At 46.3% G+C, this 17,653-nt stretch overlaps 1 protein-coding gene across 2 annotated transcripts in view; it reads left to right on the plus strand.

The window, feature by feature from the left end:
* Positions 1-17,653, plus strand: part of slc25a46 (solute carrier family 25 member 46) — a 100,086-nt gene that overhangs the window by 29,833 nt on the left and 52,600 nt on the right. The window contains exons 2-3 of one of the 2 annotated variants that reach the window (XM_072516417.1): positions 13,421-13,463; positions 14,229-14,286. The exons of the other annotated variant lie outside the window; for it this stretch is intronic. Of the exons in view, the coding sequence (XP_072372518.1) occupies positions 13,421-13,463; positions 14,229-14,286 (101 nt within the window). The remainder of the gene's footprint in view (positions 1-13,420; positions 13,464-14,228; positions 14,287-17,653) is intronic. 2 annotated transcript variants of the gene reach the window in all.

Here is a 17,653-nt window from a genome sequence, read left to right on the forward strand (position 1 = left end):
TGGAGGGTGTTCGCTATGTGGAGAGGCTGAATAGACTCAGACTGTGTTCATTAGAAAGGCGGAGGTTGAGGGGTGATCTGATAGAGGTCTACAAGATTATGGGGGCATGGATAGAATGGATGGGCAGGCACTCTTTCCCAGGGTGGAGGGGTCAGTCACCAGGGAGCATCGGCTTAAGATCCGTGGGGCAAAGTTTAGAGGAGGTGTGCAAGGCAGGTTTTTTACGCAGAGGGTGGTGAGTGTCTGGAATGCATTGCCAGGGGAGGTTGTGGAACCAGATACATAAACGGCATTCAAAAGGCATCTTGATAAACATATGGGTAGGATGGGTATGGAGGGATACGGCGCAAGGAAGTGCTGAGGGTTTTGGCAAAGGTTGGTATCATGACCAGTACAGGCTTGGAGGGCCGAAGGGCCTGTTCCTGTTCTGTATTATTCTTCCATTACTGGGCATCGAATGCAGAGAAGTTTAAGGGATGGAATGGGGAGGTGGGGATTTTGTGGGTGATGATAGAGGCAGGCTCATATAGGGGGTTGGGGTGTGGGCGCTGGCAACGGCGCTGTTCCCGATGCTGAACATTTGGAGGCAGTTTCAGCAATATGTTAGGTTGGGAGCGTGGTCAGGGGGATGCCGATCAGGGGAAATCACCGGTTTGAGCTGGGGAGAATGGATGCGAGGTTCTGGGGATGGGAAGAGAAGGGAATTAGGGAGATGAAGAATTTGTTTCTCGGAGGGCGTTTTGTGAGCTTGGAGCAACTGAATGAGAAGTTTGGGTTGGCGTGGACGATGAGTTTCTGGTACATACAGGTACAGGACTTTGTGAGGAAGACCTTCCCGATAGCATCTGCCTCGTCGTTGTTGGAGGCGGTGCTGTTGGGGGAGGGGGGTGTTGGAGAGGGGGACTGTCTGGACGCTTTTAAGGGAGGATTTTGGAGGAGTATACAGGTGTCTATGGAGGGGGTTCGGTGTAAGGAAGAGCTGGGGGCGGGGCTGAAGGAGGGATTGTGGTGTGAGGTGCTGCGGCGGGTAAATGCCTCAAATTTGTATGCGAGGCTGGGTCTGATACAGCTGAAGGCATTGTACCGGGCATACTTGACAAAGCCAAGGATGAGCTGGCTGTTTGAAGGAGTGGAGGATGTCTACGACCGATGTGGGAGGGGACCTGCAAACCATGTTTTGGTCTTGCTTGAAGCTGGATAGGTTTTGAAAAGCGGTTTTCAGCACCATTTGGGGGTTTTTGCATGTCAATGTGGAACACGGTCCCCTGGAAGCCATATTCGGGGTGTCGGACCGGCCCGAGTTGCAGGAGGGAGCAGATGTTTTAGCCTTCGCCTCGTTGATTGCTCGCATTTTTTGCATTTTGTAGAGTTGTTTGACTGCTGAGGGTGGAGCAGGGGGCAAGGGAGGGATGGGGGGTTGGGGCTTTAATGTGTTGAGTGGATTTTGACATTTATAAATTGTAAAAATGTTGAACATTTGGAATAAAAATACTTGGAATAAAAAGAATATATTGGGCCTCAGAGTTGGATTGTCACTCGGCACCAAGTTAGTTACCTGGAAATTCAACTTTTTCTTTGTCGCTCAACCTTCCAACTTGGGTTGGGGGTAGTCGATAGATGAATGGGGGACGGTGGGGGTTGGGTGGTCGATTGTTGGGGAAGTGGTTCCTGGTAATCATTGGAGGGGGAAATGGGTGATTGGTGATGGGGTGTCAGGTGTTCAGGGGAGTCTGATGGAGGGAGTGCGGTTGGGAGGGGGGAGGTGTCAGAAGTGGCTTTAATTCTTCTAACATTTTCTGTGTGACTACTGCATGACAGTTGGAACCATCCTGAGTTTGCATTTTTCATTGCAAGGCAATTGCTCAATCAATGGAAGCTTCAGCTTGCTAGGCAATCCTTACCTGAGGTCTTCCGGTTGGAGGAGAGGTGGTGTTGCCCAGCACTTCCTTTGGGTACTCATCCCTGTTATGACTCCCGGAAGCTCTGAGGTTACAGACCAATATTATGTTGTGTTTAAAATCTAATCTTGGTCGAGGAAATTAATGTTTCACTAATTCTAATCAGCATATTCTCAAATAGTTATCCTGCACCTGTTCAATTATGTGCACTATGCATCAGTAGATCGGATAACATTATTCCTTTAGAATGATTAATGATTCTTTACAAATTATTTCCAATATTGAAAATACACTGTAGATGACTTTCTCCCGATAATTCTCTTATCATCACTTTGTAATTTTCCTTTTGATGTATACTGCCCAGTTGATTAGTTGTTTTTGTTTCCGGACATGTCTTTAATGTACTAATGCCTTCAGATAGCTATTTCCAGTCCTTGCAAAATCAATTTATTTTCTGACTGCAAGGATGTTTACAATTTACATTAACGATTTGGACTTTGGCGTCACAAATACAATTTTTTACTTTCCCGATGACACCAAATTTTTTGGGGCAGGTGATGTGAGCTAATACTGAGGAGTCAGTCATTTGCAGCACAGAAGAAGACCATTCCGCCCATTGAGTCCATGCCACCAATCCAGTCAGTTTGCAACAAATTGCAGGAGGACATTAATAAACCTGCAGAATGAGCAAATAATTGGCAAACAAAGTTCAACATTGATAAATGTGAGATAATACATTTTGGTAGGAAGAGTAGGGTGGTCAATTATTACTTGGAAGATGCAAGTCTGGTTGGGGTAGAGGAACAAAGGCATACTGGAGTGCAATACACCAATCACTAAAAGATTTGTCACAAGTTAGCAAGATCAAAACAAAAAGCAAACTAAGCATGAGGCTTCATTTCTAGAGGGACAGAATTGAAAAGTAAGGAAATTATCCTAAACCGCGAATTTTATTTAGACTACGCTTAATGTACTGGGTGCAGTCAAAGAACAAAGAAAAGTACAGCACAGGAACAGGCCTATCGGCCCTCCAAGCCTGCGCCGACCATGCTGCCCGTCTAAACTAAAATCTTCTACACTTCCGGGGTCCTTATCCCTCTATTCCCATCCTATTCATGTATTTGTCCTGGTTCTTCTCTTCTTAGCCTTTACATTCCTTATCGGAGCATAGGCCACTGATGAAATTCTCTTCATCTAATCCTGTATTGGGTCAAACTCTCCAGCTGTTGCCATGAATAGTCCTTGGTTCAGTTCCTGTTGCCATATTATAAAGGAGACTTAAAGACAATGGAAGGAAGGGGTGCACAGGTTATTTACAAGGGTGATAACAGAGATGCATGAGTATACATATCAAGAAAAGATTGACTGACTTCCGGAGGCTCATTTGGTAGCTCCCGCACGTGGTGGACCTTTTCCCTGACTTATGGGGGATTTGATCAGTAAAAGTGGAGACTGGTGAGATAGAGGAAAATAATTCCCCACCAGTTTATGAATTTGTGGACCAGAAGTGGTCTGCAAAGGAGAGATCATTGGGCAAAGAAGGGAGTGGAGCCAGCAGCACAGGAAAATATGGCGGAGGCTCAGGGACTGTGTGGGCCCTGTGGTCAATGGAGCAGCTGGTGAACTTCCTCAAGGAGAGCTTTGCTAAGCAAAGGCAAGAGTACCTGGACCCGATTAAGACGGGGATTGATTGGGTGGAGCATAGACTGGAAGCCCCGGGCCAGGCGATCCAGAAGGTGGAAGAGGCGGTGGCTGAGCACGAAGACCAGCTAACCGCGATGGCGGCAGAGATAGGGCTGATGAGGAACTACCAGAAAAGGCTGCAAGAGTAGGTGGAGGATCTGGAGAACAGGTCACGCAGCCAGAACCTGAGGATCGTTGGACTTCTGGACAGCTGCGAGGGATCGGATGCAAGGGCATAAGTGGCCCGTATGTTCGAGAGGGTGCCCCCCAACCAAGCTGATCACATGGAACGGGAGAGTGTTGAATGGGCCGGTCAAGAGGGCTTGCGTGTTTATGCATTTGAAGAGGCTAAAGGCGAATAAAGCAGTGCTACAGGAGACACCTGAGGGTAGTGGATCAGACTAGGCTGAGGAAGGGTTGGGTTGGGCAGGTATTCCATTCGGGGCTAGACTCTAAAACTAGGGGGGTTGCGATCTTGATCAATAAGCGGGTTTCATTTGAGGTCGGGAACATAGTGGCGGACCCGGGGGGGGGGGGGGGGTGGTAGGTGTGTTATGGTAAGCGGGAAGCTGGAGGGCATGCAGGTGGTTTTAGTGAATATTTAGTCACCAAACTGGGAAGGCGCAGAGTTTATGAGGTGGGTTTTGGGGAGGATTCCGGACCTGGGCTCTCATAGGTTGGTCATGGGTGGGGACTTTAATACAGTCATTGATCCAAGGTTGGATCGGTCGAGTTCAAGGACAGGGAGGGTGCCAGCTACGGCGAAGGAGCTAAAGGGGATTATGGAAAAGATTGGGGTGGGTGGGTTAGAACCGTGGTGGTTTGGACTGCCAAGAGTGAAGGAGTTTTCATTTCTCTCCCATGTTCACAAAGTGTGCTCAAGGATTGATTTTTTTCGTTTTTATCAAGGCTCTGCTGGCAGGGGTGGTAGATGCCGAGTATTCGGCAATTGTTGTGTCAGATCACACCCCACACTGGGTGGATTTACGGCTGAGCAAGGAGGGGGGGGGGTCAGCGTCTGCAATGGAGTTTGGATGTAGAACTATTAGCGGATGAGGGGGTGTGCAGTGTGCAGGCGGGTGAGGGAGGCCATGCAGAATTATTTGGAGATAAATGATACGGGAGCAGTTTCTGCAGCAACGGTGTGGGGAGCGCTGAAGGTGGTGGTTCGGGCATAGCTAATTTCGATACGGGCTCAGGGAGAAGGTGGAGCGGGCAGAGATGGATAGGCTGGTTAGCGAGATACTCCAGGTGGTAGAAGATATTCTGAAGCCCCGAAGGCGGGGCTGTTGAAGAAGCGGCAGATGCTGCAGATGGAGTTTGGTCTGATATCCACAGGGAAGCCAATGGGGCAGTTGAGGAAAGTGAGGGGGGTGGTATATGAGTATGGTGAGAAGGCTAGCAGAATGTTAGCACACCAGCTTAGGAAAGGGAGGCAGCCAGGGAGATAGTAAGAGTGAAGGACAGAGGGGGGAAATACGGTATTGGACCCAGCAGGGGTGAATGGGGGCTGGTTTAGCACACTGGGCTAAATAGCTGGCTTTTAAAGCCGACCAAGGCAGGCCAGCAGCAATTTCCATACCAGCCTCCCCAAACAGGCGCCGGAATGTGGCGACTAGGGGCTTTTCACAGTAACTTCATTTGAAGCCTACTTGTGACAATAAGCGATTTTCATTTCATTTCATTTTCAAGGAGTTTTATAGTTGGCTGTACACGTCGGAGCCCCCAGCTGGGGTGGAGGGGATGAGGCAGTTTTTGGAAGGGTTGAAGTTTCCGAAGGTGGAGGAAGGGTTGGTGGAGGGGTTGCGAGCCCCGATCGGGATTGTAGAAGTAGCAGAGGGATTGGAGACCATGCAGTTGGGTAAGGCCCTGGGGCTGGATGGGTACCCAGTGGAATTTTAGAAGAAGTTTTCTGGGATGGTGGGCCTGCTGCTGGTGAGGGCATTTAATGAGGCAAGGGAGCGAGGTGTTCTTCCCCCAACAATGTCACAGGCCTTGATCTCATTGATCCTGAAGCGGGCGAAGGACCCAGAGCAATGTGGGTCATAGAGACCAATCTCCTTATTAAATGTCGATGCCAAAATTCTAGCCTCGAGGATAGAGGATTGTGTTCCGGGGGTGATAGGGGAAGATCAGACGGGGTTTGTCAAAGGCAGGCAGCTAACGGCCAATGTTAAAAGGCTTCTGAATGTGATCATGATGCCCTCTGAGGAGGGGGGGGAGGAGGAGGGGGGGGGGTTGATGATCGTTATGGACATAGAGAATGCCTTCGACCGGGTGGAATGGAATTATTTGTGGGAGGTCCTGGGACTGTTTTGGTTCGGGCAGGGCTTCATTGACTGGATTTGGTTGCTGTACCAGGCACCGGTGGCAAGTGTGCAGCCGAACCGGGTGAGTTTGGACGACTTTAGACTGCACCAGGGGACGAGGCAAGGATGTCCCCCTCTCCCCACTGTTGTTTGCCTTAGCTATAGAGCCATTGGCGATGGTGCTGAGAGCGTCAAAGGACTGGATATATTGCCCCTATATATTGCTGACCTGTTAGGGGGGATGGAGGAGATTATGCGGATCTTAGGGGAATTTGGCCGGTTCTCGGGGTACAAATTGAATATGGGTAAGAGCGAGGTTTTTGTGATCCAAGCGAGGGGGCAGGAGAGGAGACTGGAGAAGTTGCCATTTAAAGTTGTAGGAGGGAGTTTTCGTTATTTGGGAATTCAGGCGACACGGAGATGGGAGCAGCTACATAAATTAAATCTGGGCCGATTAATGGAACAAATGAAGGAGGACTTCCGGAGGTGGGATATGCTTCCGTTGTCATTGGTGGGGAGGCTACAGACCATAAAAATGATGGATCTCCCGAGATTTTTGCTTGCTTTCCAGTGCCCCCCTATTTTTATACCAAAGGCCTTTTTTAAGCAGGTGAATAGGGTGATATCTGGGTTTGTATGGGAGGGTAGGAACTACTAATGGGTGGCAATATAGCCATGATTAGGAAATGGGTAGTAGGAAAGGGGTCGGTGTGGGAGCGGGTGGAGGTGGCCTCATGTAAGGGCATGAGTTTGCGGGCTTGGTAACGGCTCCTCTGCTGTTTTCACCGGCCTGGTACTCCACAAGCCCAGTGGTTAAAAGCAAATTACTGAGGATGCTGGAATCTGAAGCCAAAGAGAAAATGCTGGAAAATCTCAACAGGTCTGGCAGCATCTGCAGGGAGTGAAAAGAGCTAACGTTTCGAGTCCAGATGACCCTTTGTCAAAACCCAATGGTAATGGCGGCCCTAGGAGTTTGGGGGCAGCGGCGGAAGCATATGGGAGTAGAGGAAGCGGCGGTGTGGGCTCCAATTTGTGGTAATCACCGGTTTATACCAGGAAGGATGGATGGGGGATTTCGGAGGTGGCAGAGAGCAGGGAATGAGAGGCTGGGGGATCTGGTTATTGAGGAGAGCTTTCCCTGTTTGGAGGACCTGGAAGTGAAGTTTGAACTTCCGGGAGGGAATGGGTTTCGATATCTTCACGTAAGGGATTTTGTGCGAAGGCAGGTTTCGATTAGTGGAACAAATGAAGGAGGACCTCCGGAGGTGGGACATGCTCCCGTTGTCAGTGGCGGGGAGGGTACAGACCGTAAAAATGATTGTTCTCCTGAGATTGCTGTTTGCTTTCCAGTGCCCCCCTATTTTTATACCAAAGGCCTTTCTGCTTCTATCGCCTCAGGGGATACAGGTCAAGGTAGTTTCTAGAACGGGGATGGGGAGAGGAAGGGAAGGTAGAATGGGGGTGGGGCAGAGGAAGAACATAGAAAAATACAGCACAGAACAGGCCCTTCGGCTCACTATGTTGTGCCGAACCTTTGTCCTAGATTAATCATAGATTATCATTGAATTTACAGTGCAGAAGGAGGCCATTCGGCCCATTGAGTCTGCACCGGCTCTTGGAAAGAGCACCCTACCCAAAGTCAACACCTCCACCCAACACCAAGGGCAATTTTGGACACTAAGGGCAATTTATCATGGCCAATCCACCTACCCTGCACATCTTTAGACTGTGGGAGGAAACCGGAGCACCCGGAGGAAACCCACGCAGATACGGGGAGGATGTGCAAACTCCGTACAGACAGTGACCCAAGCCGGAATCGAACCTGGGACCCTGGAGCTGTGAAGAATTGTGCTATCCACAATGCTACCGTGCTGCCCTTAAGAACAAATTAATCTACACTATATCATTTTACCGTAATCCATGTACCTATCCAATGGCTGCTTGAAGGTCCCTAATGTTTCCGACTCAACTACTTCCACAGGCAGTGCATTCCATGCCCCCACTACTCTTGGTAAAGAACCTACCTCCGGCATCCCCCCTATATCTTCCACCATTCACCTTAAATTTATGTCCCCTTGTAATGGTTTGTTCCACCTGGGTAAAAAGTCTCTGACTGTCTACTCTATCTATTCCCCTGATCCTCTTATAAACCTCTATCAAGTCGCCCCTTATCCTTCTCCGTTCTAATGAGAAAAGGCCTAGCACCCTCAACCTTTCCTCGTAAGACCTACTCTCCATTCCAGGCAACATCCTGGTAAATCTCCTTTGCACCTTTTCCAAAGCTTCCACATCCTTCCTAAAACGACGCGACCAGAACTGTACACAGTGCTCCAAATGTGACCGTACCAAAGTTTTGTACAGCTGCATCATCACCTCACGGCTCTTAAATTCAATCCCTCTGTTAACGAACGCTAGCACACCATAGGCCTTCTTCACAGCTCTATCCACTTGAGTGGCAACTTTCAAAGATGTATGAACATAGACCCCAAGTTCTCTCTGCTCCTCCACATTGCCAAGAACTCTACCGTTAACCCTGTATTCCGCATTCATATTTGTCCTTCCAAAATGGACAACCTCACACTTTTCAGGGTTAAACTCCATCTGCCACTTCCAGCCCAGCTCTGCATCCTATCTATGTCTCTTTGCAGCCGACAACAGCCCTCCTCACTATCCACAACTCCACCAATCTTCTTATCATCTGCAAATTTACTGACCCACCCTTGAACTCCCTCATCCAAGTCATTAATGAAAATCACAAACAGCAGAGGACCCAGAACTGATCCCTGTGGTACGCCACTGGTAACTGGGATCCAGACTGAATATTTGCCATCCACCACCACTCTCTGACTTCTATCGGTTAGCCAGTTCGTTATCCAACTGGCCAAATTTTCCACTATCCCATGCCTCCTTACTTTCTGCAGAAGCCTACCATGGGGAACTTATCAAATGCCTTACTAAAATCCATGTACACTACATCCACTGCTTCACCTTCATCCACATGCTTGGTCACCTCCTCAAAGAATTCAATAAGACTTGTAAGGCAAGACCTACCCCTCACACATCCGTGATGACTATCCCTAATCAAGCAGTGTCTTTCCAGATGCTCAGAAATCCTATCCTTCAGTACCCTTTCCATGACTTTGCCTACCACCGAAGTAAGACTAACTGACCTGTAGTTCCCAGGGTTATCCCTATTCCCTTTTTTGAACAGGGGCACGACATTCGCCACTCTCCAATCCCCTGGTACCACCCCTGTTGACAGTGATGATGAAAAGATCATTGCCAACGGCTCTGCAATTTCATCTCTTGCTTCCCATAGAATCCTTGGATATATCCCGTCAGGCCCGGGGGACTTGTCTATCCTCAAGTTTTTCAAAATGCCCAACACATCTTCCTTCCTAACAATAATTTCCTCGAGCTTACCAGTCTGTTTCACACTGTCCTCTCCAACAATATGGCCCCTCTTATTTGTAAATACAGAAGAAAAGTACTCGTTTAAGACCCCTCCAATCTCTTCAGACTCAATACACAATCTCCCGCTACTGTCCTTGATCGGACCTACCGTCGCTCTAGTCATTCTCATATTTCTCACGTGTAAAAGGCCTTGGGGTTTTCCTTGATCCTACCCGCCAAAGATTGTTCATGCCCTCTCTTAGCTCTCCAAATCCCTTTCTTCAGTTCCCTCCTGGCTGTCTTGTATCCCTCCAACCTTGGAGGGAACCTTGTTTCCTCAGCCTTACATAAGTCTCCTTTTTCCTCTTAAGACATTCAACCTCTCTTGTCAACCATGGTTCCCTCACTCGACCATCTCTTCCCTGCCTGACAGGGACATACATATCAAGGACACGTAGTACCTGTTTCTTGAACAAGTTCCACATTTCACTTGTGTCCTTCCCTGACAGCCTATGTTCCCAACTTATGTACTTCAATTCTTGTCTGACAACATCGTATTTACCCTTCCCCCAATTGTAAACCTTGCCCTGTTGCACGCACCTATCCCTCTCCATTACTAAAGTGAAAGTCACAGAATTGTGGTCACTATCTCCAAAATGCTCCCCCACTAACAAATCTATCACTTGCCCTGGTTCATTACCAAGTACTAAATCCAATATTGCCCCTCCTCTGGTCGGACAATCTACATACTGTGTTAGAAAAGCTTCCTGGACACACTGCACAAACACCACCCCATCCAAACTATTTGATCTAAAGAGTGTCCACTCCATGTTTGGGAAGTTAAAGTCACCCATGACTACTACGACTTCTGCACCATTCCAAAATCTGTTTCCCAATCTGTTCCTCCACATCTCTGCTACTATTGGGGGGCCTATAGAAAACTCCTAACAAGGTGACTGCTCCTTTCCTATTTCTGACTTCAACCCATACTACCTCAGTAGGCTGATACTCCTCGACCTGCCTTTCTGCAGCTGTTATACTATCTCTAATTAACAATGCCACCCCCCCCCCCCCCCCACCTCTTTTACCACCCTCCCTAATCTTATTGAAACATCTATAACCAGGGACCTCCAACAACCATTTCTGCCCCTCTTTTATCCAAGTTTCCGTGATGGCCACCACACCGTAGTCCCAAGTACCGATCCATGCCTTAAGTTCACCCACCTTATTCCTGATGCTTCCTGCGTTGAAGTATACACACTTCAACCCATCTCTGTGCCTGCAAGTACTCTCCTTTGTCAGTGTTCCCTTCCCCACTGCCTCATTACACGCTTTGGCGTCCTGAATATCGGCTACCTTAGTTGCTGGACTACAAATCCGGTTCCCATTCCCCTGCCAAATTAGTTTAAACCCTCCCGAAGAGTACTAGAAAACCTCCCTCCCAGGATATTGGTGCCCCTCTGGTTCAGATGCAACCCGTCCTGCTTGTACAGGTCCCACCTTCCCCAGAATGCGCTCCAATTATCCAAATACCTGAAGCCCTCTCTCCTACACCATTCCTGCAGCCACATGTTCAGCTGCACTCTCTCCCTATTCCTAGCCTCGCTATCACGTGGCACCGGCAACAAACCAGAGATGACAACTCTGTCTGTCCTGGCTTTTAACTTCCAGCCTAACTCCCTAAACTCATTTATTACCTCCACACCCCTTTTCCTACCTACGTCGTTGGTACCAATGTGCACCACGACTTCTGGCTGCTCCCCCTCCCCCTTAAGGATCCTGAAGACACAATCCGAGACATCCCTGGCCCTGGCACCCGGGAGGCAACATACCTGCCGGGAGTCTCGCTTGCGACCACAGAACCTCCTAGGGAAGGTATCAGAAATTTACAAAGAACTTATGGAGTGGGAGGAAACCCAGATAGGGGAGACAAACCGCAAATGGGAAGATGAGTTGGGAAAGGAGTTAGAGGCGGGTCTGTGGGAAGAGGCCCTGTGCAGAGTCGACATGTCCTCATCATGTGCCAGGCTTAGCCTGATACAATTCAAGATGGTTCACCGGGTGCACATGAAAGCGGCCCGGTTGAGCAGGTTATTTGGGGTAGAGGACAGATGTGGGCGATGTGCAGGAGGGCCGCAAACCATGTCCACATGTTATAGGCATGTCCGAAGCTTGGAATCTGGCAGGGATTTGCGGATGTCATGTCCATGGTGCCAAAAACGAGGGTGGCGCCGAGTCCAGAGGTGGCGATCTTTGGAGTGTTGGAAGACCCGGGAGTCCAGGGAGCGAGAGAGGCTGACGTTTTGGCCTTTGACTCCTTGGTAGCCAGGAGACGGATCTGACTAGTGTGGAGGGACTCGAAGCCCCCAAAATCAGGGGTATGGGTTAGCGACATGGCTGGGTTTCTCAGACTTGAGAAAATTAAGTTTCCCTTGAGAGGATCAACATTGGGGTTCGTTCGGAGTTGGCAGCCGTTTATCAACTTCTTTGGAGAAAACAATAAATTCAATAAGGGGGGGGGGGTTAGGGAGTAAGAGGGGGTGGGGGTAGTTAGGCTATCTTTGTCAAGCTTAGACGGGATCAGTGGGAGATGGAGGGGTGTGTCACGCACTGAACTATGTTTATATTTGTACTTGTATCTTTTGTTATTATAAAACCATAAATGCCTTAATAAAATGTTTGTTTAAAAAGAAAAGAAAAGATTGACAAACTGGATCTCTTTTCTCTTGAACAAAAGGTGACCTCTTGGAGGCTTTCAAAACCATGAAAGGTTTTGATAGAATGTATACAGAGCAAATATTTCCTCTTGTGAGGAAGAGCATAACTAGAGGCCATCTACAGAAGATAGTCACCAATAAAACTAAAGGGAATTCAGAAAATTCTACTTCACTAAAAAAGTGATAAGAATATGGAACTCACTCTCACAGGGATTGGTTGAAAAAAAGCATATTTGAATTTTAGGGGAAGCTAGACAAACATATGAGGGAGAAGGAAATGAATGGCTATAATAAATAGGAATAGACGGTAGATTTAGATGAGAAAGGTGGAGGCATGAGTGGGGCATGAACACTGGCATGGACTGCTTAGGCCAAAGGCCTGTTTCTGCGCCTTATAATCCTTCTGTGCTCTATATCCTATGAAGAATATATATTAGTGCGAGCAATATGTATTTTCTACATTGCATATTTTTAAATTTGCAACATGTTTTTATAACCTGTTAAATTTTCACTGCTTTATTCAAGATGTGCATACATGTTGTTTAGTTTGTGGGCAAAAAACTGAAATCGGGTTCATTTTAATAAAAGGATCAGAGTAATTCCCCTTCCTTTTCCTTACAAGGAGCTGCATTTTTGATAGTATATGTACTTCAACTGGCATCTGTGCTTTTGCCACATACGGTCTCTATGCAAGAATGATCTGAGCCTAGTTGTTGTAGCGCCATCAGTATCTGCTTGCATTAATTGAATTTCATGTGCATGGAATGTCAAGGCATGTAAAATGCGCATTTGAGTCAGAAATTTCAATAGTAACTGAACTATTTAATCATATGAAATAGTACGAACACAAGCAGGATACAACACATTTAAAATTGTTTGATGTTGAATCAGTATTGATGCAATTGCAAAAGTCTCCATGATTTTGAATATGTATTGTTGGCTTCAGACCAGTATTGTCACATTTCAAAATACTTATTCGAGGCTTTTATTCCAGAACAAAGTTAGTGTACTGGATAAGGTTAGAGAAGGAATTGGTAAAGGTAATTAATAGGGTGACGCAGTGGTTAGCACTGCTGCCTCACAGCGCCAGAGACTCGGGTTCAATCCCGGCCTTGGGTGGCTGTGTAGAGTTTGCATTTTCTCCCCGTGTCTGCGTGGGTTTCCTCCTGGTGCTCCGGTTTCCTCCCACAGTCCAAAGAAGTGCAGGTTAGATGGATTGGCCATGCTAAGTTGAGATGTGTAGGTTAGGTGAGGTTGTGGGGGTAGAGCTGGGGAGTTGGCCTTGGTAGGGTGCTCTTTTAGAAGATCTGTGCAGACTCAATGGGCTGAATGGCCTCCTGGGCTGGAGGGGTTCTGTGTTGTATGTAGTTTGAAAAGTCAATTATGGTAAAATCTTCTCCTCTGTTTTCCTTTGTTACAGATCAGTTAAATAGATTTGCAGGGTTTGGTGTTGGTCTTGCAAGGTACAGTATTTATGCTTTTATTCAAACTGACAAGAGCTGATGTTCAGGGCTACTGCTCCATAAACCTAACATTGCGCTTCATTTAAATTAACTAAGGATGTTTATATCTTTAAAAACATACATTTAGCGGCAGCAGGGTGGTGCAATGGTTAGCGCTGCTGCCTCAGCCAGTCCCAGGTCACTGTCCATGTGGAATTTGCACATTCTCCCCCTGTCTGCGTGGGTCTCAGCCCCACAACCCAAAGATGTGCAGGGTAGGACTGGCCACTCTAAGTTGCCCCTTAATTGGGAAAAAAAGAAACAGGCACTTAAATGTGCTCTGCTTGATGTCAGTCTTCTGATAAGAGGTATGCAAGGGAAAGCTGACTCTTTTAAAAAGTCTGTGATTGGAAGAGGGAAAATAGATTTAAAATATTGAGGTGTGCACTACCAAATGCATAAAACTAAAGTGAATTAACTGAAAAAGTAAAAATACAAAGCCATATTAAATTTAAATTAACTTTTTATCATTTCAGTGAAAAATGTGAGCTCTCGGGTCTATAGTTATTCTTCTTCGTTAAAGTACTCATCTGGAATGATTAATTTTCCAGTAAGGAAATTATAACAATACTGCGGAACATAATTTGGATCAAATTCGAACAGTATTTAAATATAAATTGATCATGTTTAATTTCTTAGCTTTTGCCTGGACTAGTCTGTTAGAACATTGTTGAAATGTTTTCTGTGCTCAGTATTTTTGTCTAATTCTACTTTTTTCATTTAAAGTCTCTTCACAGAAAATGTATTGGCTCATCCCTGTATTGTTTTTCGGCGACAGTGTCAGGTATGAAATTTTGATGAGGGGAAGACTCATTTAAAAAAATATATTTTATTCCAAACATAACAAATTACACAACCATCCAAAAAACAGCTAAAGTACAAACAGCTTAGCAATTTCCCCCTTTTACTCCCCCCCCCCCCTTAATGGCGACAAACAAATCTTTAAACACAGATATGACCGCCTCCATCTCAGACAAAATCCCTCCTCTGACCCTCGAAGAGCAAGCTTACTTTTCTCCAATTGCAGGAATTCCCCCATGTTCCCCAGTCATGCCGACACCTTCAGTGATGGTATCGACCTCTGCCCTAGCAGAATTCCCCCCCCCTTATTCATGTAATGTAAATGTATTTTAAAGTACAAAAAGGTTTTTATACCACGGCACTTGAGTTTTGAGGACCTGCTTCAAGTACCCTACTGCAACTAGAAGTTTTGGGTCATTGATAGATCTGTACTTTGTTAATATATTTATGTGTCGCTGCACTATATATTAATCAACAGAACTTGAGACTGAGCTTCTTGGGTGAAGTAAAGTATAGCTTTATTTGTGTCAGTTTTAAAGTCTACTGATCAAGTCAAATTTTTTGCGAGTACAGAATCTAGAAAGTTCGTATGTCCAACGCAAATACAGATGGTTGAGTTGAATTCAAAATACAATTCAGTTTGTGGTAATTTCTTCAGATCAAAATGCACAAAAAATGAAACGAAAGGAAATAGTTTACAAAGTAAAGAATAGGTTTCAAAGGTTAGGTTAAAGATGATTTTGGAGAGAGCAAAAAAGGTTCTCTCCCGGTCTCATAAGGAAATCATAATCTTTAAGGTTCTGTCCCCTTTCTGACTGTGATTGGGTTAAAATAATTATAATTCATCTAATTCGACCAAAATGCCTGTCTATCAAGTTTTAAGAGATAATGTGGCATGGGAGAATTTCTATATGTTTCCATAATATGGTGTGATCAAACCACCTGTTTCCCACCATGTTTTCTAGAACTGGGACCTTTTGCCCAGTGATGATAACAATGAGTTTACTCTGCAACATAGCCTTGTAGTGCATGGTCAATTTTCAAACTGACTTCCTTATCTGATCTTTTCCCATGCTCTCAGCCTTTTCTGCTGTCATGGCTAATATATGATTTTTAATAGTATAATGTCACTAAATCATTTCTTCCGTTAAACTTTTATTACCTATAAGAAATGTAGATTTCTATCAGTCATTCTTTATACAGTTGCTAAATGTTGTCTCTATAGTATTGCAAAATTGTTCAAAGTATACGATCAGATTTCTGATGTATTTGACAATATCATTTGGAGGGATCTGTACATACTCTGACCTCTGCAATGCTTAAAAGCTAAGGGACACCACCTGGGTATGGCTCTGATTCCTCAAGATCAGGAATTTCTAAGTTTGATTCCCAGTTCATGCTAAATTAGATGACCGTAACCGAGTTAATAATAGGTGTACTGCTGCTCGCAGGCTTCCCACTCTCGGGAAGTGTAATCAAACCAATGCTTCCCACATCTGATTGCTACCAAGTGATTCATTCTTCAGGATGCCTGTTATGATTAGCAAAGACCTGTTATCTAGATTCTCAATTAAAGAAAGGTCACTTTGGCAAAGTATTAGTGGCTTTTTGTTGCCTGAAATCTTTCTGCACTTTGACATCAGCAGAGCAAAAAATTGGGAAATTCTTTCTTCTATCACCTATCAAAATGCCCCAAAGTGATTTGCACAATGAAAACTTGTGAAGTGCCTTCGGCCATCTTGTTACGTTTGATTTGATTTATTGTCACATGTACGAAGTACAGTGAAAAGTATTTTTCTACGGCCGAGGAAACGTACACAGTACATACACAGTAGACAAAAGAATAATCAACAGAATATTGACAAATCATAGAGTATCATAGAATTTACAGTGCAGAAGGAGGCCATTCGGCCCATCGAGTCTGCACCGGCTCTTACAAAGAGCACCCTACCCAAGGTCAACACCTCCACCCGATCCCCATAACCCAGTAACCCTACCCAACACTAAGGGCAATTTTGGACACTAAGGGCAATTTATCATGGCCAATCCACCTAACATGCACATCTTTGGGCTGTGGGAGGAAACCGGAGCACCCGGAGGAAACCCACGCACACACTGGGAGGATGTGCAGACTCCGCACAGACAGTGACCCAAGCCGGAATCAAACCTGGGACCCTGGAGCTGTGAAGCAATTGTGCTATCCACAATGCTACCGTGCTGCCCTCCGGTACATCGACAAACGGTGATTGGTTACAGAGCGGAACAAGGGGCCAAACAAAGCAAATTCAATGAACAAGAGCAGAATAGGGCGTTGTGAATAGAGTTCTTACAGGAAACAGATCAGCCCGAGGGGTTGAGGAGTCTAGTAGCTGTGGGGAAGAAGCTGTTCCTTTGTCTGGATGTCTTCAGACTTCTGCACCTTTTGCCTGATGGAAGGGTCTGGAGGAAGGCAATGCCTGGGTGGGAGGGGTCTCTGATAATGCTGTCTGCCTTCCTGAGGCAGCGGGAGGTGTATACAGAATCAATGTGGGGGTGCCAAGCTTGTGTGATGCGTTGGGCTGAGTTCACCACACTGCAGTTTCTTATGATCTTGGACCGAGCAGTTACCATACCAGGCTGTGATGCAGCCGAATAGGATGCTCTCTATGGCACATCTGTAGAAGTTTGTGAGAGTCGATGCAGACATGCCAAGTTTCTTTAGCTTCTGTAGGAAGACGTTGTTGGGCTTTCTTGACTGTTGCATCAACGTGAGTGGGCCAGGACAGACTGTTGGTGATGGTGACCCCCCCAGACCTTAAAGCTATCGACCATCTCCACTTCGAAGTCATTGATGCAGACTGGGGTGTGTGTCGTGCTATGCCTCCTGAAGTCGATGATCAGTTCCTTGGTCTTTCCAACATTTAGAAAGAGGTTGTTTTCAGTATACCATGCAACCAAGTGATTTATCTCCCTCCTGTAGTCTGATTCGTCGTTGTCTGCGATACGACTCACCACAGTCGTATCATCCGCAAACTTATAGATTGAGTCGGAGTTATATCTTGCCACACAATCATGTGTGTGTGTGTGTGTAGGGAGTACAGTAGAGGACTGAGCACACATCCTTGCGGGACTCCGGTGTTGAGGACTATTGTGGAGGAGGCGCTGTTGCCTATTCTGACAGATTGCGGTCTGTTGGTGAGGAAGTCGAGGATCCAGCTGCACAGGGAGGGGTCAAGTTCGAGATTGTAGAGTTCTGTTATTAGTCTTGTCGGGATATAGGTGTTGAAGGCGGAGCTGTAGTCGATGAACAGCAATCTTACATAGGTGTCCTTGTTGTCGAGGTGTTCGAGTGTTGATTGTAGAGCCAGGGA

Source organism: Scyliorhinus torazame, chromosome 9 (genome assembly GCF_047496885.1).
Source record: "Scyliorhinus torazame isolate Kashiwa2021f chromosome 9, sScyTor2.1, whole genome shotgun sequence".
NCBI classification, from domain to species: domain Eukaryota; kingdom Metazoa; phylum Chordata; class Chondrichthyes; order Carcharhiniformes; family Scyliorhinidae; genus Scyliorhinus; species Scyliorhinus torazame.